Consider the following 27,844-nt stretch of genomic DNA (forward strand, 5'->3'; position numbering starts at 1 on the left):
TAGATTACTCATTTAAAATCAGACAGGCCATCTATAAATTAGGTGAAACAATTCCTTGCACCATTAATTGGGAAAAAGGGGGTGGACTTTCTTATTAGCCAGATGTATATTTGTTTCAGCATATGTTATGGTGGTACAAAGTCAGGGGTTTTGAGGTTTGTTTTTTTTCTTACAGCAGCAAACTCTTTCTGCAATGCTGCAATACATGTTTACTCTTTTCCATCTAGAAAATTCATAATTTTGACTACTATTGTTGGTTTTTTGGTCATTGGACAATTAGAAGTTCGACAGTTGGGTCTTAGCAATAAAGTCTGTCCTCTCAAAGTTAGCTGTTCCTCTTTCCGGCATGATTAAATGGAAGAATGAGGGCTAACGCAGGCGATCCTTGTGGCTCGGGTACATGCAAGTGGTGGCAAGGAAGAGCTGACCAGTGATTATTATCTGATGTCACGTGCTTCCATTCTGCCCCACCCTAACTTCCACCCAGCTTTACAACTCGGTATCTGCCACCGGGGCCTGTTTGGCCGAGTGGCCGTTGCTTGCAGCAGGGGGCTGGCTCTTGTCACTCTCTGGTAAATTGCTTTTCACTTCAGGCTTCTCCTGAGGAGTCAGCTGGGCAGTGGACGCCAAGGTGCTCACCTGACCTTCTTCCATTTGATCTGGATCATCGGGGTGGAAAACCTAACCAAAATAAGTAAATAAAAGAGAAAAGTACAACGGTTTAGTCTAGAGAGAGAAATTTCATTTGATTCAGAATTATTGCAATGCCACTAGTACAACAGAAGCGGCACTCACCAGCCTCTCGCCTTTAGGACTCCACTGTCGTCGGTTCTTGAAGCAGTAGCCAGCAACGAGAAGGACTGCCAATAAAAGGCCAGCCATGATCAGGGGGATAAGCACGTTGGGAGGCCTCTTTCCCCAGCGAGGTGCTGCATTCTCAATCTTCATCTAAAAGTTAACAGGCCAGTTAAAACCTTGTGTCATTTATCTGAATTGTCAGATTTATGCTTTTGACATTCTCATTATAAAAGATGCTATATAAATTGAAAAAAAAAGTTTCAGGTAGCTAGGATGTTGTACCACATTCACCTCAAATTAGTGTAGGTAAGTTTTGGTTGATATATGTCTGTAAAAAGTATCCATCATGACAATACAGCCTACCACCAAGGAATCCAAATATTATTGTTATTTTCTATCCATTCCTTAAATTTGTTTTTGTTCTGGGCATCACTTTTTAGGGCATGTTACAATTGTCACATTTACTCACAAATTTAAGGGTTGTTAGGAAATATTTCTTGATACCAGATTCTTCATCCCTGGCTTATTTCGTTAATTGTATACAGAAATTCTCAGGACTCCACCAAATATATAAGAAATATGTTTAACAAAGGTGTCTCAGGAGCATATTGTGCAGGATGTTAATCCTACACTGCAATCATGGATATACCTGTACTAACAATTGTTTGTTCAGGCAAAGCTCTTCTTCTTCTTCTTCTTCTTTTAGCTTCTTCCATTTAGGGGTTGCCACATTTGATCATCCCTCTCCATCTATCCCTGTCTTTTACTCATTTCCTGCCACACAGATTGCCATCACGTTCTCTCTCACCAAATCCATAAACCTCCACTTTGGCCTTTCTCTTTTCCTCTTGCCTCGCGATTCCATGCTCAATATTCTTTTCCCGATGTACCCATCATTTCTCCTATGCATGTGCCCAAACCATCTCTATCTAGCCTCTTTCACATCAAAAGCATCTTTAGTATATAGCTGATAGCATGCACATCATAGGCAAGCACATGTACAGTCGACCCTTGTTATACGACTGGCCTGACACGCGAACAACTTGCTTTACGACCAAAATTTTTGTTTTAAATTACGACCAACATCTTGCGTTACGACCCGAATGCGGTCACGTGTATCTGCTTGTGCAATTGTAAACAAACAGCCGAGATCATCTGTAAGCGTCAGTCAGAGCCCAGATACATGTGTTTGTGGATGTAATTTCGGTCAGTGCAGTAATTTATATAATTTATTTTGATAATTGCTAAGGAAGGAAGCGAAGGTAATGAAGGTAAAGAAAGCGATCACAATCAAAACGAAGAAGGAAATTGTGTGGAAATATGAGAGTGCGTTTGTGTGACTGATCTCACTAATATGTACAGCATGTCGAAATCCACCATCTCGACAATTTTACAAATAAAAGATTTGTATAAGGAAGCTCCTTCCAAACAATAACCACCTTCTATTTCATTCTCCTCCTCCTTCCTTCCTGCAAGCCAAAGATGTCAACTTAAATGGTGAGTAGAGTATGAAATTGTTGTTTCTGGTAGGCTAGGCACTTTTTATAACTTTTTGGTTAGTACATTAGCAAAATTATTGGTGTTTTTGGTAAATTATGCACATTATACAACCCTTTTCTATTAAAAAAAGTTAAGTAAGTGTTGCTGTGGGCGGTTCGGAACACATTAAGGGCATTTCCATTATTTCTTATGGGAAAAACAGTCTTGACTTACAACCAACTTGAGTTACAACCAGCCCTCGCGAATGAATTGATTTTGTAAAAAAGTAAAGTAGGATGATCTAAACATGAATAATGGAATATATTGTATTCATGGTGCTTGAAATGTCTGCATACATAAACCAGATAGACAAGCATCAGTATAAAGCGCCTTTGTTTTTTTGGTAATCTTATGGCATCCCTTCAAGGACATGTTCAACACAGCTGCATCTCTGTGCTCTCTTTCATCTCCACGATATACCAGCAGAGACTCATTGTTTTCTAGTAATTGCTGTTGTGTGTTTTATTTTTGTCAGGTACTCCAAACTGGCACTTGCTGGTCAGTTTAAACATATTACCGATATCCTGTGATGATTCACATACTTGCAGCTATTGAATTTGCTTTGATTTATTTTTTTTTATTTTTTGCTGTGTAGTCATCAAAATATCATTCTAAACCAGAAGTGCATTCACACACACTACAGTTCTACTGCCTCACTACCCTCCTGAGCAGAATGCAATGTCTGTGAGGGGACCTTTCAAACTATTTTGGAGATTTGTGTGCCATAGATTCTTTGCTTATTATCTCATGATCTTTTGACCCACAACTAAAATACATTTCCTCTGAGAAAATATTGCTCTTAAAGTTTGGAATTTTATGTTGAACCAGTGAAACTGGTGAGGCTTTGGAATACATGATTTAAGGAACCATGTTTGTGACTGCAAATCCTTATTTAACACTCTCAGAGGCCCTAGCTTGTTAAAACTTTCTTTATATTCTTTAAAATAATGTAACCAGTGTTTAGTTTACTGCATTTATAAACCCAGCTAATAACTTTAACCAAAGATCACATGTGCTTAATATGGTACTTTCCTTAGTTGTTCTGCTTACTCACACAGAAATTCTTATTTGTCATACAAACAAACGTATACTAATTATTATTTGTAATGCAGTGATTATAACTTTTTTGGATTATTTTTAAACAGAGAATCATATTTTAGGACATGGCCCTTCTGCAAGCGTCAAGTGGACATGAGCCATGAATTGTGGTTACTCTAAAAAAGAAAAATCTCCATTCTTGTAGACCATGTGTTTGACAAAATGAGAGAATCCTTTATCTTTCACAATGCAAGAGGGTTGTACATCTGAAACAATGACTTTCATTACAGTGCAGACCTGTTAATATTTTTTACATGATCTTTGGAGGTCACAGTGCAGGGTCAGCCATTGTACAGTGCCCCAGGAGTCATTTTCAGGTCAATGGCCCAACGGAATAGGATCCCTTCTGGAAGTAATTGGATTTGAACCTGCAACCTTCCAGATACCAGCACAGATCCTTAGACACAGATGTACTGCAAATTATTCATGCAAGCTCATATTTAAGTAGCCTGGTGTGATAACATGCCCTATCTTTTTACTTAACTCGTAACACATTGTTTAGTTGCTGCTGTGAGATCAACATTAAGAATTCTTTGCTTCCAAGTAAGCTGTCTGTGCCCAACCCCACCCAAGTTGGCGGGACCAACTCAGACAAATCCTTATCCTAAACCTAGTAATCTAACTGGCTGATGTCCCTTAACTTAATTATTCTTGCTCACCATAGAAGCCTGTTTCTGATGTGTACAAAATTTGTATGCATTAATTATAACTCCATGCCTTAAAGATCATGCATGTGCACATATCCTCCACTGTATCTGCTTTGTTATTCTCTCAGATTTTTGCCTGTTGAGGTTGTGCTTCTTTTTCTTTCTAATAGTGGACATGCTGATTGCTAAGGTGATGGTGATAATCTCAGTATTATTCAGTGCAATGTACAGAATCATTGTGTTCAAGCAATGTCATGTGTTTTATTGAAGTGAGAGTCTGCGAATGACAAAGGAACAAGGTTCAGCAATGAACAGAAGAGAGCAGAGCAAGTGAGACAGAAGAAGTGACTTCAAGTTGAAAAGATGTCTTTTTTTATCAGTAGCACAGTACTGCAAGATTAGACTGAGTTTTCTTTCTTAGTAACGTGATGACATACTAAATAGGAACAAGTATTTAATTTTCATGTTTAATTTAAAAGTTCCATGTCATAAACCACTTGGCAGATACTACATTAAAAACAAAAATTGTCCAATTATAGTCGATATCCTCACGTCTTTAATTGCATTCACATCAATAATCTAGATAACCTTAGCTATCTGTTCTAAAAATGTTGAACTGGGAACATATTTTATATTTAAGAGACCCCTTTGAAGGAAGATGACTAATTAGTCTGAATTGCAAAGCTGAGGTTTCATTAATCTAAAAATGTTTATTAGATGTGATTCATTCTCACACACACAAAACAAAATCTGCTCAATAGATGTATCAGTAGCTAACTCAAGTAAACGTCAAAGACCAGATAAGGATCCTGGCAAGAGAAAGATTTCTTCGGATTTGTCATGGTGACAGGCTCCATGCTGTGCTAATGCTTTGCTTCTTGTGTGTAATTTTTAATTATCTATTTTAAATGTTTTTCTGTTCAGAGTCTTTTTTCAGTATCTAAATCTTGTTAGGCACAGTTTTAATGCTTGACAAGGTTCAATTACATTGTTATTTTTGTAAAAGTTTACTTCACCTTTATTGTAAGTACCACACTGTCTATAAAGTTAAACAGGGCAGCTGTATATATTTTTTATTAAATTATATTTTTTAATATACTTTGTTAATCCCTGAGGGTTCAATGCCTGAACAAACTTCATCACAGGGTGAACATGGACACACTGGGAGTTGTTGTGGAAAAATTGGATGCCATCATGAAAAATCCCCTTCATCCACTCCAGGAGTCGTGGAGCAATTTTAGCCACAGACTCATACCTCCACCATGGTATGCTATGAAGCACTTCTGGTGGTCTTTTCTGCCCACTGCTATCGGGATTCAATGCGTCCACCCAATATACTCCTTAAGTTTATTTTTATTTATTTATTGATTAATTGATTGATTGGCTATATTATTTGTCCTATGACTCTTTGTTCTTGTGTTTTTATGTTTCTGCTGCTGTACACATTTGAATTTCCCCATGCAATTTAAAGAAGTTTTATCTAATCTAAATGCTTTGTTTGCATGACCTTTGGAGGTCAGAGGGCAATTTCAGCCATTGTACAGCCCCCCTGGAGCTCAAGGGGCCAACAGAGTAGGATCCCTTCTGTCAGTAATGGGATTTGAACTGGCAACCTTGCAGACAGCAGTGCAGATCCTTAGCCACAGAGCCACCTCTCCACCCAATGTAAATAATACATCTTTATTTTTGTTGTACACTGCAAATATAATTATGTATTAGTATGTTACTACAGTGTACACTTAAATGGTTACGAAGACGAATATTTGTTTTTGCTATGCTTACTGTACCATATACCTTAGTATATAAACATGGATTTAGATTGCAGTTATTCTATATTATAAAAACAAATAAAAATATTTTAGCTTGTTTCAGAAAATGCATATTCCCTAAACATTAATATCTTAGGCTACATAATAATGATTTGGTAAGCTGTGAGGTAAGGCCCTTTTGAAATATGAACATTTTTGAAATGTGAACAAGTGTGAACAGAGACAAACTACAGAACTAGATTGAATTGAAGGTCATGCATACGTTATGCCTAAATGTTCTGGTTACAGAGTGAAACAGGGAGAAGTGGTGTATAGGGTATAGTATTGTTTATTGCACTGCATCTTTGTAAATCATACTTGCATAGGAGAGCAGTTGACACACCCTGCTGCTCATTGGAAGTCTGTCTGTCTCAGTGCTTTAACATCTGAGTGCTGTCTTGTTTAAGTCTATCAAGCTATTTTGTCTTTGGATATTTTCTAGAACCCAATTGACTTGGACACATTTGAAGAGCCAAGGACCTGGTAGCAGACACACAACCTTTCCACAGTTCTCGTACTGAGTGCCGTAAATGCTCTGAGTGAAGAATAACATTGAGAGGAGTTTAGGAGACATACAGTAGCCAAGGTCAAAACTGGGAAATTAAGAGAAAAACAATTTCAGGGCATGAAACTGAAAGACCTAGTCAGGGCATAGGAAGAAAGTCAAAAACCAGTAAAGCCACGCAAACTAAGCCAAATTTGTAAGCTGAAGGATGAGGTTAAAAAAACAGAAAAAGGATTTGTAACTAGTAATCAATTACAATACATAGAAGTGGTGATAGACGAACGAGGGTCCCAACCAGTATAGACACCACTCCCTTACCTGGCCAGTAGGCCTTAATAATGGAAGGCCAGGGATGAAGCAATATCTCCTTTCCCTGCCAGGACGTGGAGGTATAAGGATGTTACAGTGGCCACATCAGGAGGAGAGTTCTTATAACTGCTGAGCAGCATCCGGGATGGACTCGGTAAACCAGGTTCTGTGGGGCCATCAGAGGGAGTTCTTGGATACTGATTTTACAAAGACTGTGGTGGTCCTGCCTGACCTGGAAGTGCTTCCTGGGGGCAATGGATTAAGCACTGGATGTGCTCTTTGGTCTGGAGTTAAAGAGAGGCTCCTAGTGGCTAGCTTTGCGTTCACAAACTTGGATCAATCAAGAAGTGCACGATGCTGACCTCTTAAACATTGCGGTAATGACGTTACATGTCACATACTGCCTAACAATGCCAAAGCCACCATCAAAACAACTGTCTAATAGTGGCATTGCCCACAAGAGAAATGAAATGGCTTCACTGGAGAATGTGATTTACTTCTAATTATGTTAAAAAGAAATCAGATTGGAAAACAAATGTTACTATTAAATGCTTTGGTATCCAAAACCCCAAAAATGGTGCCACAGCTATTTTTTGAGACCAACTTAAAAAAAATGAAAAACAGACACCAGCTCATGACAATTCAGGACCCTTTTGCAACAGTGACTCATATACTGGTGATGTGCTGCATTGCCATGCTTTGAAAGTGCTAGTTATTTATTGTTTTAATATTCGGGGTATTATTCCTTCGTACATGTTTTAAGGTGTTTTTGGACTAGAGTATGCTGCATGATGAAAACATATTTTTTCAGAGAGCGTGTGCCCCTGCCAAGTACAATTTTGTGCAGCATTTTACATCTCTTCTTTAACACTGAGAAAACTATAATCAGTTTCAGAGACAGTCACAGTGAGCCAGCAGCATGATTTAAACCTCCCACCTTGAGGATATATGTCAACCACATAGGCTCTAATGCTACCTCTAACACTCTTGGTGTCCTTACTACAGGAAAGTAGAATTGTACAATTCCAAAAGAATCACACCAAGAGTAAAGTCAGGAGAAAAATAAATCTGAATTGGCCTAAGCCGCCCCAATGCGAGGTGTTCATAAAAAAATGTAATGATTTACTTCATGAGATAAATGTATCTAATACATAAGAATAGTTGTGTCATATATGTGAAATATTAAAATGTGTGTTTCAATTTAAATGTTTAATGTCTAAATGTTCTCAATTGTAATGGAACTTTGTCTGATGGAGGTCTACAGAGGGCTAGATTCTTAGTAAAGGATGAAAAAAATCAAAAGTAATGTCATATTTGTGATCACTGACCATGAAATAGTCCAATGGGATGCCCCACATGCTTATGTTTCAAATTTGTCTACCTTATTGGAGTGTCTTTTAGAGGACTAGGGCCACTGGTAAATATGAAAATATTACATTTGTGAACAGTAGCCTTTAAATGCCATGGAGCAACACTCCAAACACTTATATTACTGATCCCCATTTTTTTTTTTTTATTTTGAGAAAAAATTAACTTTGACCCCTCGTAATCCATCAGGGGATGAACCCTTGGAGGCAGTTGATGTGGCATACACAACTTCAAGTTACTCTGATAATTTTTTCTGAAGGAACCTATTAGTTTACTATTTATCATATGGGTGTAATTTTCATCACAAAGTATTACCTGAAAGTAGTCTATAAATGAGGGTTTGTCAGGTCTGGATGACCAGAAATAGGGGGGGAATCCCAACAAGCTCAATGTCTTGCATAAGTAGACAGGAAGACGAGTCGAATGACATATTATAAGGGGGGATTTTCTTGTACTGGTGAGTCAGAAGCCAACAACGAAACTGAAGTGATTACAAAGTGTTCAGAGGTAATTCTAATAAATACAATAAGCAATTCTCACTAACTGAAGCTGACCCTATTATTAAGTGTTAAAAAAACTTGCATATATACAGTGGATTCAAACGCCTTCACTTTTTTCATGTTTTGTTATGTTGTTGCTTTATATTAAAATTGTTCAAATTCAATTTTTTCTCACATCAACTAACTCTCAGAATGACAGAGAAATGACAATGAGGAAACAGGATTTTAGTATTTTTCCAAATTCATTAAATAATTACAAACTGAAATATCAGATTGACACAAGTAACCCTCTACTCAGAACTTTGCTGAAGCCTCTTTGCCAGAGATTGCAGTCTGGGCTCTTCTTTGGTATGACACAACAAGCTTCAAAAACCTGGATTTGGAGATTTTCTGCCATTCTTTTCTGCTGATCCTCTGCAGTTCCGGCAGGTTTGATAGAGACCTTGGTGGACAGCATTTGTCAGGTCTCTTCAAGAGACGTTCAATTGAGTCCAGGTCTGGGCTTTCCCTGGGCCACTCAAGGACATTCCCAGAGTTGTCCTTAAGCCAATCCTGTGTTATTTTTACTTTGTGCTTAGGGTCACTGTCCTGTTGGAAGATAAACCTCCAGCCCAACTTGAAGTCCACAATTCTCTGGAGCAGCTTTTCATTAAAGATACAGTATATCTCTGTAGTTTGCTCCATTCCGCTTTTTTGTCAAACCTGTCAAGTTTTGCAGTCACTGCCACAAAAAAAACAACCCAACAGCAAGATACTATGACCACCATACCTCACCGTTGGTATTGTGCAGGTGATGAGTAATGCCTTGTCTCCTTCAGACATAATGCTAATCTTGGTCTCAGCAGACCAGTGAATCTTGTTTCTTCAGTTTGAGAGTTCTTTAAGTGCCTTTTCTCAAACAGGCTTCCATGTGCCTTTTACTTAGTAATGGATTCTGTCTGCATAGTCTGTCATAAAGCCTGGATCAGTGGAGTGTTGCAATAATGGTTATTCTTCTTGGTGTTTCTTCATACAGGAGCTCAGCCAGAGTGACCATTGGCTTCTTGGACGCCTCTCTTACTATGGCCTTTTTCCCATGGTTTCTTAGTTTGTCCAGATGGCCAAAGGAAGAGTCATGTTATTGTTTCAAGCTTCTTCCATTTCAGAATTATGAAGGCAACTGTACTCTTAGGAACATTTAAAGCTGAAGGAATCTTTTGTAGCCTTCGCTAGATATGTGCCTTGACACAAACCTGTCTCTAAACTCTGTGGGCAATTCTTTTGACCTCATGGCAGGTCAGATCAGGTTGCCACACCCACCACACGATGAAACAAGCTTGGGATCCTGGTTGGCAACCTCCCCAGGCAGACACGTGGTCCAGTCCCACCCTCCAGAAATGACCCTCTATCTGCTGCAGTCAGGTGTTATGTGGTCATCCGCTTGGCCTTGTCCAGCCACTTGGGTCCTCAAAAATGAGGATCCTGCTTTTCGGAACACCCTTGGGATATCACGCCACATGGCCATAGTGCCATAACTGACGCTCCCTCACAATGCAGGTAATGTGCCTCATTTGGGACTCCATGAGCAACTGCTCATTCGACACAAAATCAAACCAGCGGTGCCCAAGGATTCTTTGAAGAGACACAGTACCAAATGAGTCCAGTCTTCATCTCTGGTCACTGGATAGCATCCTATTCTCACAACCAAACAGGAAGAGTCTAAAGACTTGAACCTTCATCCTTTTGTATAGATATCGGGAGTGCCACACAGCCCTTTCCAGAGACCTCATGACCCTCCATACTCTCCCAATCCGTCTACTGACTTCATAGGAAGAGTTGCAAGAGACATGAATGTCACTGCTGAGGTAAGTAAACCACTTGGCTGTGTACCAGAGAAGTCATTAAAGGCCTGGATCTTGGTTTTTATCAGGACGCTCACAAGCCCAGACACTCACTCTTTGCTCAGTCTCTCGACCTCATTGTTCAGTATTCTTTTTTTTTTATAAACTTGAAAAAATTTCTAAAATCCAGCTTTTGCTTTGTCATTCTGAGTTATTGAGTCTTTCTTGGTGTGGGGAAAAAATTAATTTTAGCATAAGGCTGCCACATAGCAAAATGTGAAAAAAGTAATGGGGTCTGAATACTTTCTGAATCCACTATAGGTATATCTTGTGTGGGAGGGGAAGGGGGAATTCTCCATTTGTTGATAGGAACAGTAATCACAGTGTTTCTCAGTTTTTGAATCTGAGGAGTGCCTGACAGAGGTCTCCATTCTTAAGTAATGAGCTACGGATGCCTGTTGGCGTCACTAACATCATGTCACCCCTGAGCTCAGATGGAACAGACGCAGCCACAGCAGCGTTACAGCAGGCGGCCCTGAGACCCAACCTGCAGCTGTGGTCTATCTCAAATAAATACTAGTGCTAATACAATCAAGAGAAAAAAAGCATATTACCGTTTCTTTTACTTCACTCTCCTGAAATAATGCAGTCATGGCTTTAACGTCTCCTGCAGAACAAAAAGAGAAAGAAAAGGAGAGAGGGAGGTGGATTATTGTCATTTTAAAAAAAATCATACTCCTGCCCAGTGTCTGTTCCAAAGATTTGTGCTGTTCTGTTACGGAGTTATGGCCTTGGATAGGTGCCATGGGTGGTACATAATTTAGCTGGCTAGTAAAGCAAGCTATCCCACTTAATAAATCCCAGCAGGCCACCCCAAAGTAGTTGTTTCTTTGGCTGAAACTGCATTTTGTTTTTTTAATGGTGATCATTTTTTTAAAATTCATACTGAAAAGAGTCAGTTTGCAAGATCTAGTGACATTTTAAAAAATCCTTTCCCCAATAGTATCCTGAAGTCCCGGACATAGTGCTCCAAAAAGATAGTTATTTCAACAAATCATGTTTAACACTCTTATTGGAGAAGAAAATACTATTTGGAGACATTGTGCTGCTCAAGGTGTGGCCCAGTAGTCTATTTCACAGATCCAGGAGTTTTCATATCATCTAGGTACTACATGTGTTTCCTCCCACATCTCAAAGAGCAGACTGATTCATGACTCTGAATGGCCTTGGCATGAGTCAGCATACATATGTGAATGAAGACCATGATCCTGCCCAGAACGGATTCCTCTTTTACTCCTGATGCTGCCAGGATTGCATTCAGTTCAGTAAATACCTATTATGGATAAAGTGTATTCAGAAAATGGGTAGGTGGGTGGACAACACAAAGAATGCTTTTTGTCCAATATGTGATGTTGATTTTGGTACTTGCCTTGCAGATGTTTTTTTTTCTTTGTGCCTAGTGTTATTTAGAGAAAAAATACATTATAGCAGAATGCTTTGGGTTGGCCTTATAGATAGCCATGGTGTGTACTGGGAAAAGAATGGTTCAGACTGCCTGATGCCTGGGGTAGTGAGTTGTTTCTTTTCCTAGCTTTAATGCTTGGCTTCATATCTCCAAAGGAAATTTTGAAGTGCTGCATGCAAGGAGACATATGTTTGTATGAATCCAAAATCGGAGAGAAAATGATTGCGACTTTATGAGAAATGATGTTTGGACTTTCGATTGTTTTTTTTACTTATTGCTGGAGAAAACAGAGACACATGATAATGTTGAAGTAAAAAATAAGTTAATATTCTACTAATTTTGGATAGTCTCCAAACACAATTCCTAAATGGAGGTCGTGAACCTTAGAGGTACCTGTCTATTGTACCCTCAGATGCATTGTAGGAATAAGAGGGGCCCTTTCATTAAATGGAAGAGATATTTTGTGTTAAAGTCTATCTAACACAGAGAGGGGCTCAGTATTCAAAGATGAAGTGTGGAAATTTGTCTGACCTCTTGCACAGGGGTCAGGAGAAGAAAATAATGTTAATTGCACTATTTGTCACTCCTCGTATTTACCATGCCTTAGACGTGCTGTTTCCTGGAAGTGATAATTCTTTAAGGGGTTTCTTAACAGTTATTCAGCACTCTGATTTTGAGACGGCTTCTTGGTTTTCCTCTAGTGTCAATTTGATTACTGTGTCCATTGTTAATGACCCTTGTTTGTGGCCCTACATTTTTGTATATAGTACACATTTTATCTGACGTGCCCCCCTTCAGCCTTAACGTGACACTTTTCAACTCACTTACCCAGTACCCCTTTGGGATGAGGAAGGAAAATTGGAGCACCTGAAGAAAAACTTGGTGAGGACATGCGGAAACCCAAATGTCAAGTTTGGGGTTCAAATCCAAGGCTCTGAAGTTGACAGAGAGCAGTATGGAAGAGAATAATGACAAAAAACTTTGAATTTGTATCAGTGAAATAGATAAGTACCCTGCTTTTTTATGTTCTGTCATAAGTTGCTTGAAATGTACGGTGCTGTCATTCCTCTGTGCCACCCTACACCTTTTTTTCTCAAGCACCCCCTTTGCATTGGTATACAAACCTTCAGCATTGGAGCTGATGATCACGTCCTTGGATTTCACATAAATGCTCATTGAACAGTCCTCAGTTTTTTCACCTTTACAAAGTCTGGATTTAATATCCGTAGCTTCAGCCAGGAGGCTTTTTATGGCTTTCTGCAAAACAAGGAAAACAAAAAGAAGTTCAGGCTATTGTGAAAAGTTCCTCTGTAGCCTCCTAGTTCTTTGCAACCTTAGCTTTTCTGAACCCTTGAGGTGTCCTGAGTCCAATGCGAATGGTGTTAAATGATTTGTTAATCAAGCTTTCATAATGAACACCAGATAAAAGATCTTTACATACAGTAAATACCACAATGCAGGCGGGTTAAAGTAAATTACACAGACTCATGAGGTATAAGGTGGGACACCTAAATGGGACCTTCATGTACAGTATATAATTTGTTTACACTAAACTAATGAGAACACAAATTTAAAAAAATTTAAATTAACAAAGTGTGGTTAGTGGTCAAATATACTCGCTGCTAGATATTTGTTTCTCTTTATTTATTCTCTTTTGGTCCCCTTTGTCATTTCTCCTTAATTTTTCTGTTCTTGATTTACTTTGGCAAATTTTTGCTTATTTCTTATTCTCTGTGTTGGAGAAAGGAGCAGAACTGTTCTGGAAAGAAAGGGCTTACTGTTCTTGTAATGTTTAAAAAGTGAACTTTTACAAAGATGTTTTTTGCTGCTGTATGTTAATGATTTAGTGTTTCTTTGAATGACCTGAATATTTTGATAATTAGTTTAAGTAGAATGTGTAATAAAATCTGCCATATTACGAGTCTAAGGCATTGCTTACTATGCATGTGTTTGTTGATTGAAGATAAGAACCATTTTAAATCAAATGTACATTGCAGAACTGCCACTATAATGTACGTATGGTTTCTAAAGCGGTTTCCAAATTATACAAACATGATGTGCTGTTGGCTCCCATTTATAATATCAGACACGTGAGCTAAAGCAGCGGATTTTGGGAAGGTGATTTTAGTTTTTATGATCTTTGGATGATGGCACAAGAGTGCTTAGTATATAACCCTTTTTCTAAGTTGCACAAGCACTGGCTATAGTCTCCTGGTAGACATGGATGAGCTCTGAAAGTACCTTTTGGAGAAAAGAAATGTAATTAAAAAATTTTTTTAAAAGGCACATTTGCTTGTCTTGGAGACAGGATGAGCACATCATATCTAGATTAGTTTTGTAAGATCAATAAAAGAAAAAGCTGATCAGAGAGAAGAAAGAAGGAGGGGAAAGTCAATACAAGAATGCTCTGGTTTACTATAGAACACTGAGTAGCACAAGAAGTGAGACACCTGGAAAGACAAAACATGTAGAAAGCAATACCAGGTTGCATGGTGTTCACACATTATTTTGCTTTTGTTTATGGCACCTCCTCTTTGAATAATTCTTGATAAATGTGTAACTTTCTCTCCTGCACTCTTGAAAATAGAGGGCCAGAGTTGGTCCTTCAGAGAGAGGTTACCAGTTTTGGTTCTTAAAAGACCCATCCACATGAAGGTTCCCGGAAGAACCTTTATTTATTTAGATCTGTAACACGTTCCATACAGTGAATAACCAATAGATGGTAAAAAAAATTGTGAAACACCAATGGGTTTCTGATTTATAAAGGGGCACTCACTGCACACAATACCACAGAGTAATTGATGGTTTTCTTAATATGTTAGTATCCTGCTAGGTAGCCTACCATACATTACAGATACCATTTTTTACTACATATTAGGAAGTTTTCCACAGCACAGAGAACCAACTTTATATGCAAAGAACCCATCCCAGATTTAAATGGTTCTTTGTCAAGTAAAAGTTCTGTGAGGAACCACACAACCCAGTAAAAACCATAAAATGCCATTAAAGAACCAGGATTTTTAAGAGTTTGTCAGATCCGGTACTCTGTCTAATTGCTTAAAGTTAAAGATGTAAAAGATAAGAGAAAGTACTAAACTACAACAGCAATCAATTCTGACTGTGTGATACCAGTATGGCATGTGGGACACTTTTTTAAGGTGTATGTAATAAAGACTATAAGGGATAATAGGGTCCCCCCCAGGACCCTACCATGACTAATCTGTCAACTCCCTGCACTGCTAACTGTTTCGTGACATTAGTTTACTGAAGTTTCATACCATGAAAAACTGTTATTGGTCTTCATAGCATCATTTTTTTCTATTACATGTCTAAAGAGTAAAATCTGTCTACTTCGCACTTACATAAACCTTGGATTTCAGATAAAATGTTGTGAGTTGTAGCCCTCCAAAGAAATGCACAGCTCCAAGCAGCCAAAAGTAAGGGAACATGTGATTGTATTCTGTGAGGTGTCACTCCATTAAAAAAACAAGTTGCATCAGCCTGAGGATGACTTCAGCGCTGAGTCAGCAGCAGTATGAGCTTTCATTCCATCATATAAATGTTCATCTTCAGTTCCAGCTACAGGGAAGCCTATACTGGACGAGCCTGTCAAAGTCGTACAATCACTAACTATTATGGCAAAGCAACCTGGGCTTCTAAGCACAGCAAGGTGCTTAAAAGAGTGATGTAAGGAGCAAGAATCCATTAATTCCTAAGTGCTCCAATATTTATGTGCATACTGTATGGTTGTCCTATGTTATTAAAGGTTACTCTGAGTTCTGTAACTAAAGGTATATTTATGATTATATATAATTTCCACTGTTTGTAAAGTGGACCTGCATGAATACAATTGACTAGTTCAGCATCCCCTCTCACTGACGTACTTTTGATAAACTTAAGTTTTTTTCCCCCAAAAATCATTTTTTCTGCCTTCTGCTTAAAATGCTTTCAACCATATCAGCATAAATGAATGAATCCTACTGTGATGAGGCACTTGTCTCCTCATTAAGATGAGCCTTTGAATTAAACAGATAGATTGAACTGCATCAGGTTGCATGAACTGGGACTTTGCTTTGGGCAGGGTTGCCAGGTACTGAACAAATTTCCAGCCCAAATTTCCAAGGACTGATCAAAAACTACATATCAGCGCAAGAAATGAACCCAATACCTGGAATATACAAAGTGTCACACTAGACATTGATGGGTGAGGTCTACCTCAGAGTTTCGAGAGTGATGGATTAGGTACATACCTTTGAAAAGTGGTTCCAGATGGATGAAAAGCATGCTAATAGAGCAGAGGTGGGGGTTTGAAAAATAGCCCAAAGACTATTATTTAAAAAAAAAAGAAGCCTAAAAAAACCACAGCCTGCAAAAGCCCATTTTTGTTCCCTGTGAACACCAATCAAAAATAACCCAACTGCCCGGGAAAGCCACGGACCAGGCAACACTGCCTTATAGAGCTCAACTGTTCAGGTAGCAGAGTCTGAAAGGATGACTTTTGTTTTAGGGATGTTTGCTTTGCTCATCTCAGCTTTCTTGTTTGAATTTAGATTAGGAATAGCAGAGTTACATAATCTTTATTAAGGGTGTAACTGCAAAAGGCTAAAGTACAGAACATCCTGCATATCAGCCAGCTGTGTTGATGTGACATAACTAGTGCATTAGGTCACAAATTGTGTGATGCAGATAGATGCACATCTGTTAAGTGCCTTGGCAGTGGTCATCTTGCAGACTAGCCCTAATACTGTAAGCTGAGCCTACTTTTAATTTAATTCAAAAGCCACAATGGAGTAAATGGTCTACTGTATCCATTTTCTGAACTTGTTTCATTACAGGATCACAGGCAACATTATCTTGAGTTGACTGCCTTGAACACATATCATTAGAACATTAAAACAGTCTAGATGAGGACAGGCCATTCAGCCTAACAAAGCTTGCCAGTCCTATGCTTTTAATTCTTCTAAAAAAAAAATCAAGTCAAGTTTGAAAAGCCCCTAAAATCCTACTGTCTACCACACTACCTGGTAGCGTACTCCATGCATCTGTGGTTTTCTGTGTAAATAAAAACTTCCTAAAGTTGATGCGAAATTGTGTCTTATCCCCTTGTTCTTGCTGAACTCATTTTAAAGTCACAGTCTTGATCCACTGTACTAATTCCCTTTATAATTGTAAACATTTCAATCATGTCTCCTCTTAATCTTCTTTTATGTAAACTGAAAGCAAGATGCAGCCCTAGACTGGATGCCAGTCTATTGTGGCACTCACCCCTTGCATCTACATGCACACACATCCTCACACCATGTCTGCTTAGAAACAGTGATTAACATAGCATGTTACTTTAAGGTATGGCAGGAACTAGTATTTCTAAAATATGTTTTGTTCTTGCATGCTCTGACATCACCTTGTTTTGCCACTTTTTACTATACCTTGTCCTGCAAGTGTACTGCCAAGGTATAGAAACATGACAGGCTCTGAAGGCAAGAGAGGGAAAGGACCAGGAGATAAGCGTGAATCAAATAACCCTGCCAAAGTCCTAACTGAAAAGTCAAAAAAGTACTTAATGCCAAACTCTAAACGAAACTTGAAGTCAAAAGGAATTGCATCTATAATTCTGATGCCAAAAGCTTATAAGACATCCATGATTGGATTTCCTTTGTATCCACATTTTTGAACAACTGCATAAGACTGACCTTTATGCCATTGTGTTGGTGATGTCACCCACTATGCACTTCTGGCTGCCCCTATAAAATAACTACATAGCAAGCATAAAAAAAACACACACACACAAAACAGTGGGGCCCTCAGTGTTCTATGCAGAAAACAGGCAACTCATTTTTGAGATGATCCAGGATATACATGAAAAAGGCAAAACAAAACAAATAAAATATAAACAAAGCAACCAAAACCCAGACGTGAGACAAGAATCAGAGTCAAAAACCAGGCAAGAAGTCAAAACCAGATAAATATGAAGATCAATTAGCAAAGAGATTTTCTTTTGTTTTTTAAGGGTTTATCCACAGACCTGATAAAGCTTGATGTGTATGCTTTTATACCAAAGAACCTGAGGTCACAACCTCAGAGACCACACCCTTAGAAACCCAGGATGCGACTACTAATAATGGTTACGCAAAATGGCGTCTTGTACGGAAAATAGCAATAGGACCCTAAAATTCAGCCCTGATAATGATATTATGGAAAGAAAATGGTCTCACAGGAGAACATGCTTAATCATGAGTATCGTTAAAGCTACCTTAAAAACAAAAAACAAATGTGAGAAATGAATTCCTTGGGCTTCAAAACCCTAATTTACACATACACATTTTTTCTAAAGCCCCAGGAAAAACTCATTAAACATTAAATAAAATCACCAATCATAACAGCGAGGAGTAGAGCACAGAGGCCTCGGCTGCTGCAGCTTTTCAAATAGGTATCACTGTTTTTAAGGCTACATAATGAATGCTTGGCACAAGTACTTCCTCAACTTGTTTTAGTTGTGGTCCTCAGCTAATTGTGTAATAGTTGCAGAACGCCTGTCTGTGGTGCAGGCCTGCTGCTAATTAAAATACCTTGTATTTATAATTGTCAAATGCTTTTCTTTTGGCACTGGCTTTAATGGGACCTCCCTGATGAGAATTGTGCTTTTATAGAGATGACGCTCACTGGGTAGAAGCAAATCACACTTGTTTGTCAGTAGCGAGGCTGTGTTTACTGCGGCGTATGTTACACTAGGCTAAATCATCTGTGTCCCATTACTGAGGCTGCGGAAGAAATGTGGGTGGAATCTGGGGTTTGCCGTTGTGTATACAGAGCTTGTGAGACTGGAAATTCATTTACCTATTGTTACTGGAAGCAAAGGCATTTGTTTGACACCTTGTGAATTAATAATAACAACATTAGGCAGAAGGTTAATAATCACTGGTGCCCTGCAGATCAAGCATCCTGGCTTCAAATTCCAGTGCTAGGACGTTCAACTTGTGCAGTTTGTATGTTTTCTGTGTGTCTTCATGGGTTTTCCTCTCACAGCTTTGACAGCTTGCACTTTATGTTTAATTGTCAATTCCAAACTTGCCCTGTGGGACTGACAGACACTGATTCTAGGACAGGTTCCTGCTATGTGTCCTGTGCTGCCAGAACATGAATTAGACTTAGACTTAGTTTAGACTTTATTAACCCAGAGGGTAATTTGTTTGCAGCAAGTCTCAACCATTGACAACCAATGTTATCATAAGTACACGCACTCAAGATTAGTACAAAGAAAAATAATTACCTTTAACTGTACACTAAATAATATTTCAGATTTAAGCATCATCACTACTAGCTACAGAATTCAAAATGCTTATAGCTCTGGAAATGAAAGATTACTGAAATCTATTGCTGTTTACCCTTATGAACCTAAATGTGCAGTCTGATGGCCACAAGTGAAATTTAGGTAAAAAAAGAGCATGGCTACCATGTGACAGAATTGTATTGGCCGTCTTTCTAAGCTGTTTGTGAAACAGCTCAGTGACAGAGGGCCGCTGCCAGCCAATCATTTTACTGCTAGTGTTGTTTATATTCTTAATGGCGAGGTTGCCAAACCAACATAGCAAAACAAACATAACAATAGAGTCAATAAAAAAACTTACTGTGTAAAATGTCATTATGGTTTTGGTGACTTTAATACAATTGAATGCCTTAAGCAAGGACAGCTGTTTGATTTTTAAAACCTTTGCAAACCTTCCTGAAAACTTTTTAACTTTGTCATTTTGAGTTACTGAGTGCAAACTGAAAGGCAAAAAAAGCAAATTTATTTATTTGAGTTTAAATTTATGCACAATAAAGTGTACAGAAAGTGAAGGGGTCTGAAAACTCTCTGGATCCACTGTACCAAAAATGTGCAAAGGAACATCTGCCATAGCATGGAGGGGCTTAGACACAATATCTCACTGTTCCTTAATGTTGTTACTATTGCTGATTATGAAGTGGGCATCAGCTAAAACAGGCTGTACATTTGTACGCTTTAATGAATATCCAGCAGTAGCTTTAGAAATTAGGGATTGGGTTAATCTAGGGGTTATAGGGGTTAAAATCTGTGACCCCTTTTTTAATTACCGCAAAAAAACTTTCTAGGGCTAACTAGTTAAAGCACTAAATCCCAAAATAATATTTTCAAAAAAGCTAAACTCTTAAGTATTTGGAAAGATGAATACATTGTTACGAGTGTACACATAGGGGACAGCTGAAGGGCTCTAGTGACTACAGTTCTACCACCACTCCGCTGCATTTCTCTCTTCCTCCCTCTGCAGACTGGTTGACCGATGGCTAGAACACATCTGACGTCACCCGCCTCTTCCTTCCAGAAGGAAGTGTTCTCATTGAAATATCATTGCACACCTTCACTGATGTAGTGATTATCACTTGAAAAATAAACACAGGTGCAATTTGAGAAGGTTCCCTATTAATATTTACAGATCATAAACCCATTTTTATCATGACGTCTTGGAGTATTACCTTTTATGAATACTATCAAAAAATGGTTTTATGAAAGAACTTTTATATTCCATAATGGTGATGGTCCCTGCAGTGGGCTGGCACCCTGCCCAGGGTTTGTTTCCTGCCTTGTGCCCTGTGTTGGCTGGGATTGGCTCCAGCAGACCCCCGTGACCCTGTGTTAGGATATAGCAGGTTGGATAATGGATGGATGGATGGATGGATGGTGATGGTCCTGAAAACACTGATAATAGGCTCCAAAAGGTTTAAAATGTTAAGTAATGATTTACAGAGGACAACCCCCGTAGAAGCCCGTGTGACAAGAAAAGTCTCTCTGGGGTCAGAGCTTCCTTCATGGAGGAGCAGCCATTCTAAGACCCTCACTTAGTACTGACAATAGATTACCATTTTGAGCACAAAGACATCTGTGATCATTGGTGCTACTTTAAAGTATCAAGCATCTACAGTATATATGCTTTACAATCTGGATAGTTTTTTTGGATTCCCATTATATTTAGGAGTTCTGTTTAATCTAGGACTATATAAATAATTCAAGTGTTAACACTTTTACAGTGTATTTGTCCAGAAATGGAATTTTCCCAAAATGAAGACCAGTGTCACACACCACAAATAGTATAAGCATTCTCATGTATTTACTCTTTTTGCCAGAAATCCTTTCAGTGTGAGGTCATGATAGTTTCTTTACCACTCTTCACCTCTAAACAATGTCGCATGTAATGGCATACTTACACAGTTTGAAGCACTCTTTAACTTCAGCATCACAGCATCCTTCAAGGGCATGGCATCTTCTGCGCACTGAAAGTAAAGAACAGAACATGTGTAAGTAGGCTGTAGTCAGATGGACAGAAGCAGCATGTTCAAGGGGCAAAAGCCCCTGTGCCACCATAATCTCACTCATCATTTAGCTGCCGGATTCGTTAGAAAGAGAAGATTGATCTGAATGACCGAATCACAGAGGTTTTCTAGTCTATGGTGTCGGTAGCATTTTGACACTTTTCTGAAATTTTTGGCTTGTCCTTTACTTGTAGGAATGCTTTCGGCAGGTAAGCTCTTCATAAAGTAGAATGTGTAGGTTTTCAAAATGTGTCTGTTTTAGCAGCTTTTCCTTTCATTCTATGTGGGAGGAAACCAGAGCAGCCAGAGGAGAAACCAATGCAGACATGGGGAAGAATGTGCAAACTACACACAGGGAGGACCTGGGGACTCCTTTCTGCGAGGGAGCAGCATCGAGAGGAGTCAGATGAGGTGGCTCGGGCATCTCATCAGGGTGCCTTCTGGATGCCTCCCTGGTGAGGTGTTCCGGGCACGTCTAACCGGGAGGAGGCCCAGGAGAAGACCCAGGACACACTCGAGGGACTATGTCTCTCGGCTGGCCTGGGAACGCCTTGGGATTCCCCCGGAAGAGCTAGAAGAAGTGGCCAGGGAGAGGGAAGTCTGGGCATCTCTGCTCAAGCTGCTGCCCCCGCGACCCGACCTCGGATAAGCGGAAGAGAATGGATGGATGGATCTATGAAAAGTTACTTGATTAGCTATTCACAGGTTTATTGGACACCATTATGGAGCACTTTCACATATTTATTTTGGGTTTTACATTCTTTACTATCATATAGTTTGGTCTATGTACTATAATATACAGAGTAATGTAAAGCATGTATAGCCCACTCTGGAATTATTGACATTTTTCATGAAACTAAGCAAAAATAAATATATATCATAAACAACAAATACAGTACAATGATTCTTGGGCTCATACATTTGGGACAACTGTAAACTTTTATTTAAATACAATATTTTTCAAACATAATACATTTTATTGAGTAATTTATTTCTTCACTGCAACATAGATTGCTATAATTAATATTTGGGAAAGGAGTGGATATCCACACTGAGCTTTTTCCTGTAAAGTATGACAAGGCCTGAGCACACTTTTGCAGGGATCTTGGAGAACTCCTCCATGCAGATCATTTCAAGACCTACTTGTGAAATGACCTCAATTCAGACCACATGTGGTTTCAATTGGATTCATATGTTTCAATCTGAGATTATGACTCATTGTATTTACTATTTATTTAACGCATTAATATTTGGCCGGGCGACATGGTGGCGCAGTGGTAGCGCTGCTGCCTCGCAGTTAGGAGCCCTGGGTTTACTTCCCGGGTCCTCCCAGCGTGGAGTTTGCATGTTCTCCCCGTGTCTGTGTGGGTTTCCTCCAGGCGCTCCGGTTTCCTCCCACAGTCCAAAGACATGCAGGTTAGGTGGATTGGCGATTCTAAATTGTCCCTAGTGTGTGCTTGGTGTGTGGGTGTGTTTGTGTGTGTCCTGCAGTGGGTTGGCACCCTGCCCAGGATGGTTTCCTGCCTTGTGCCCTGTGTTGGCTGGGATTGGCTCCAGCAGACCCCCGTGACCCTGTGTTCGGATTCAGCGGGTTGGAAAATGGATGGATGGATGGATATTTGGCCAATTTCAGGAAAGCCGACAATAATTCTTGGGTTGACTGTATACCTTATAAACAAACCAATGTGCCTTAGTTTCTATAGTGTCTTTCTATAATGGATTGTGTTTTTTTGTTTTGATTATCATTATTTTACATTTGGCCGATGTCATTATCCACGACAATTTATAACATTAGGATGCAATAAAACAGTTTACAAGTATTTTTATTATTGAGCACAGACAGGTAAGAAAGGCAGGTGAGTGAGTGAGTACGTATGCAATGAGTAAGTAAGTATTTCTGCAATTTTTCCACCTGCTTGCTCCTGCACAGGGTCACGGGGGTCTTGGAGCCTATCCCGGCTAGCATAGGGTGCAAGGCAGGAACAAACCCTGGACAAGGTGCCAGTCCATCGAAGGGCAGACACACAACAACCACAACCACAATCCACCTAACCTGCATGTGCCAATTTAATGTTGTTAATCCACCTAACCTTGCATGTCTTTGGACTGTGGGAGGAAACCAGAGCAGCCAGAGGAGAAACCAATGCAGAGACAGGGAAGAACGTGCAAACACACAGGGAGGACCTGGAGACTCCTTTCTGCGAGGGAGCAGCAATACCACTGCACTATGTGCTGCCCAGTAAGTAAGAAAATTGTATTTAAATAAGCACATTTTAAAATAACTGAGGTTGACCAATGTGCTGTACAGGCCTATATACAGTAGAAAAAAATAAAATATTACAACACAAGTAATGTATACAAACATACATAAAAGAACACGTTAACAAATCATTTATAAGTCAAAGGAAACAAGTAGGCTTTCAATCTAGATTTAAAAAGCATAATTGATGAGGCTGATCTGATGCTAAGAGGTAATGTGTTCCATAACTTGGGTACTGCGCAAGAAAAATCACAATCACCCTTTGTTTTTAGACCTGACTGCGGAACCACCAACAGGTGCTGATGAGATGATTGCAGTGATCTGCGTGGACATTAAGGAATAATCAAATTGGCAATATATGAGTAGGAAGCAGGAATCATATCATCTGTCTTGAAGTTTAAAGTCAATTTCCTTGGCTATCACATCATGCTGTCTACAGTGCTTCTTATTTGATGTTTTATTTCTATAAGCTTCATAAGAACATAACAAATCTGAGAAATGAAAGGAGACCATTCAGTCCATCCCAATATCTCATCCAGGTCCTTCTTAAAGGTTGTTCAGGTTTCTGCTTCATCTACATGTCTTAGATGTTTGTTCCAGATTCCCATAACTCTGTGTAAAGAAGAACTTCCTGGCTTCAGTTCTAAATGCACTTCCCTTTAATTTCCACAGGTGTCCTCAAGTGTGTGATTCACCAATAAGCAGAAAGAATTCTAGTGGATCTATTTTTGAGTATTTTAAAGCTCTGGATTAGGTCCCCACACAGTCTCTTCAGCTCGAGACTAAGCAGGTTTGATTCTTTGAGTTTGTCATGGTATGGCATGTCCTTAAGTCCCCAGATGCACCTGGTTGCTCTCCTCTGCACAGCTTCAAGTGCTGCTACGTCTTTCTTGTAATGTGGTGACAGAACTGCACACATTACTCCAGATGCAGTCTCTCTAGTGCATTATACTGTATAGTCTGAACAGTTTTTACAGTATAACCTAACATTTTACTTGCCTTTTTATTAGCTTAATTGCATTGCTTAGATGATGAAAATGTGTCATAATAAACTTCTAAATCCTTTTCAGAATTGCTTCATGTATGACAGTGTCTCCCGTCTTGTATTTATAATTGAAGTTCCTTTGCCCCATGTATAGCACTTTCCACTTTTCTATAATAAATTCCATTATGCAAGTGTTCGTCCAGTTCTGAAACCTGTCCTAGTCATCTTGAATTGTTTTATTGCCTCCTCAGTGTCTGACATTCCTCTGGTTTTTCTATTATAGATTTTACTTCAGATCCCTTGGCACATTTGGTCAAGAGCATTGAGGGGACACTGAGGAACAGGAGCTAGGACACCAAATCAGATTCCGTGCAAATGGTTCCTTTATGGCAATACAATATCTTTTATCTGTCAAGAACAATTGTTTGCTTAGATATATATTTTTAACTGCTTGTATGAAATGCACAGGGCTATAGTGGGGAATAAGGGTGGGTTTTGCACCTGAAAGTGGTGGCTAATAAAACAGAGTTTATTCATTTTAGCAACTTTCCATAGTGGGCGGAACCTTTGGACACATTAGAGATACAGAGAACTGTAGAAGAGGTTACTACTGAGTGAGGCCTGGCACATCATGTTGTTCACTTCTGTCAGAGTGTAATGGCCAAGTTGTTCTCAGTTTATATCCCAAATGGGGTGAAAGAATAATGAATGGTTGGCAGGAGACTGTCCAGCAAGAGCAGCTACAGTAGATGGCATTGTTCCTCTAGCATGTTCCCAGTATGGATGCCCACAGGGAATGTTGGGAGCTGATTGTGGTCCGGAAGGGCAGCCCAGTCCATGGGTGCCGCCAGGGAGTGCTGCCATGGAAAGACCTCCCTGTTTTGTGGGTTTTCCACCTGACCTGGAAGTGCTTCCTTCGTCTAATACTATGATACTTTTGGGTCCTAATTAAAGAAAGCTACTCCACCTAGGAAAGAGAGCCAGGAGTTGGGAGGGGCTGGGCAAGGCTGCATCGGAGAGGTGGAGAGATAGTAAGTAGCAAAATTCAATTGTATATTATTGTGTTCACTGGAAAGAAACCTGTAAAAAGGTAATTTCTTGAATTAAACAATACATGTTTTGGACCAGGGACTGTTTTGGTGCACTTGTGTTTGGGGTTTGGGGCTTAGTAGCACCCCCATTGGTCACGATATAGAAAATGAATCTTGAGCAACTTTATGGTTTTGTATACTTGAAGCATATTGTGAACCAGCTGGACATACATTAGTTCAGTAATTGGTAGTTGGGAAGTAAACTCTGAACAACATTCTTGAAAACCTTTCATGCAATTTCCTCCTGCTACTCTAGCAGATCATCAAACCACTTGTCATTGATGATGTGTCTGATTGGTTAACTAATACAAATGCCTTCCTTAATCTCAAGATCATTTATTTGTGAAAACATCTCTCTCAAGTATCAAAATCCTTCACCTTTCTTGTTCATCGCTTTTACAAACTTTTTCATTACTCGAAGTGTTATATGAAGAGGCAGAAATATTTTTGTTGGGTCAACAAGTGGCTTATGTGTCACACTTTTCTACTCTGAAACCTGTGGCCATTTTTTAAAATGTAATGAGTCTCGTCAGCATGGCTGTCCCATTTGCAGTATTTGATATGTCTGACCTGCTTTCCTAGTAGCAGTGCCACTACTTGTAGAGCACCACAAATGTCCTGTTGAGATTTGTTGTACTGTCTATATATGCTTACAGTTTGAAAGGCAATAAGAAAAATTGGCAATTGCAATAAAATGATGCATTTTTGTGAGAAGATCATCAGCAAGACAGAAACAATAAGATACACCCAAAACTATTTAGGAAACAAATTTGTTGTTGTCCAGTGTTTTCAGTAAAACAAATATACACTTAACACATACTTAATTTTTCACCCAGATTTCAAACATCCATTGGTGCATTTTGATTGATTGAAGAAAAAGACAAAAACATTTCAGAAACTATAAAGCAGGGATCTCAAACTCCAGTCCTGGAGTGCCGCAGTGGCGGCAGGTTTTCATTTTAACCCTTTTCTTAATCAGTGACCTGTTTTTACTCCTAATTAACTTCTTTTGAATTCAATGTAATTGACTTGCTCTTGAAGACTCGGACCCCTGAATTGTTTCTTTTCCCTTAATTAGCAGCCGAACAATAATGAGATACAAAATGAGCCAAAACATGACCAGCAAACTTTGTCCATCATACATCTGAAAATAAAGAAATGTGAAGGTCTCAGGAATGTTGATCTGCTTAGGCCCCCAAAACATTTTAAGAGTCATCTTAGAAAAGAGAAAATCAACAATTTTGGAAATGTCTGCTATGGCACAATGAGAGCAGCAACAAACCATGGAATTAAAGAACGGGTTTAATTAACAGCAAGAATTGGCACCTGATTAAGCAACTGGTTGGAGTGAAATTGGTTGGAGTTTGAGGCCTGACTTAGCTGATCTTCTGCTGGCTCACTCACTTCACATTTCATTTCTGTTTGGGTGCCGTTTAAAGAAAGAAATGAAGCAATTCAGAGGAATGATGATGAAATTCAGGGTAACATCTTAAAAAACAAGTCAATTAAAATAAATTCAAAGGAAGTTAATTAGCAGCAAAAGCAGTGCACTAATTAAAAACAGGGTTAGAATGAACACCTACGGCCACTGGGGCCCTCCAGGACCAGAGTTGGGGACCCCTGTTATAAAGGGTCAGCACATCCAGCACATGAACTTGTAAATTATGACAGTCAAAAACATTATTTGAAACCAGCTTCCTATAAGGATTAGCCTGAAACCTTCTTATATATACTGAATTTGAAGTATTCAGATTTAAAAAAAAACACTGGCCCTGATAAGAGAATATTGAGATAAAGTGACTCTATGGAGTTTCTTTATAACAGAAGAAAAAAAAAAAAAAATTCTTGTTACCGTAATGAAGTCCTCTTCTCCTTGTGTACTTTGTTCAGGGCTGATTGTTTCTGCACTTGTCATTATCGTTTCACTTGTGCTAACTGTTGATGACTCAGTGGATGTGCTGGTCATGACGATTGTGGTCATTCCAGTGGTGACTTTATTAGATAAACCTGTGTTCTGTTCTTCTGTTCTCACTGTAGGAACTGATGAGCTGGTTGTTTTTTCATGCATATCTGATAGAGAATAAGATGGATATCTGATTATACTGTGCCTAGAAATACAGTTCAGTAGTTAATTAATATTTGGAATATTGCAATACATATCCTTATTATAAACAAGATTCAGAAGACAATTCTGAGTCAAGAATAAAATAATAAAAACAATAACACAAACTGTAAAGCATTGACGTAGAGTTTGTATATGTAATGTGATGAACTGGAAAGCATTTCAAAGAGGGCAAATCAAGTAGTGCAGCATGCAAAAAATAAAA

At 39.0% G+C, this 27,844-nt stretch overlaps 1 protein-coding gene across 1 annotated transcript in view; it reads right to left on the reverse strand.

The window, feature by feature from the left end:
• Nucleotides 1-208: 208 nt before the first annotated feature.
• LOC114647914 (hematopoietic progenitor cell antigen CD34-like) overlaps nucleotides 209-27,844 on the reverse strand; it is a 77,131-nt gene continuing 49,495 nt past the window's right edge. Inside the window, exons 3-8 of the mRNA XM_028796617.2 lie at nucleotides 27,370-27,587; nucleotides 21,077-21,142; nucleotides 12,982-13,114; nucleotides 11,007-11,059; nucleotides 796-948; nucleotides 209-681 (exon numbers count right to left, since the gene is read on the reverse strand). Of these exons, the coding sequence (XP_028652450.1) occupies nucleotides 490-681; nucleotides 796-948; nucleotides 11,007-11,059; nucleotides 12,982-13,114; nucleotides 21,077-21,142; nucleotides 27,370-27,587 (815 nt within the window). The 3' untranslated portion in view covers nucleotides 209-489. The remainder of the gene's footprint in view (nucleotides 682-795; nucleotides 949-11,006; nucleotides 11,060-12,981; nucleotides 13,115-21,076; nucleotides 21,143-27,369; nucleotides 27,588-27,844) is intronic.

The sequence above is a fragment of the Erpetoichthys calabaricus genome, chromosome 3, assembly GCF_900747795.2.
Source record: "Erpetoichthys calabaricus chromosome 3, fErpCal1.3, whole genome shotgun sequence".
Taxonomy (NCBI): Eukaryota; Metazoa; Chordata; class Cladistia; order Polypteriformes; family Polypteridae; genus Erpetoichthys; species Erpetoichthys calabaricus.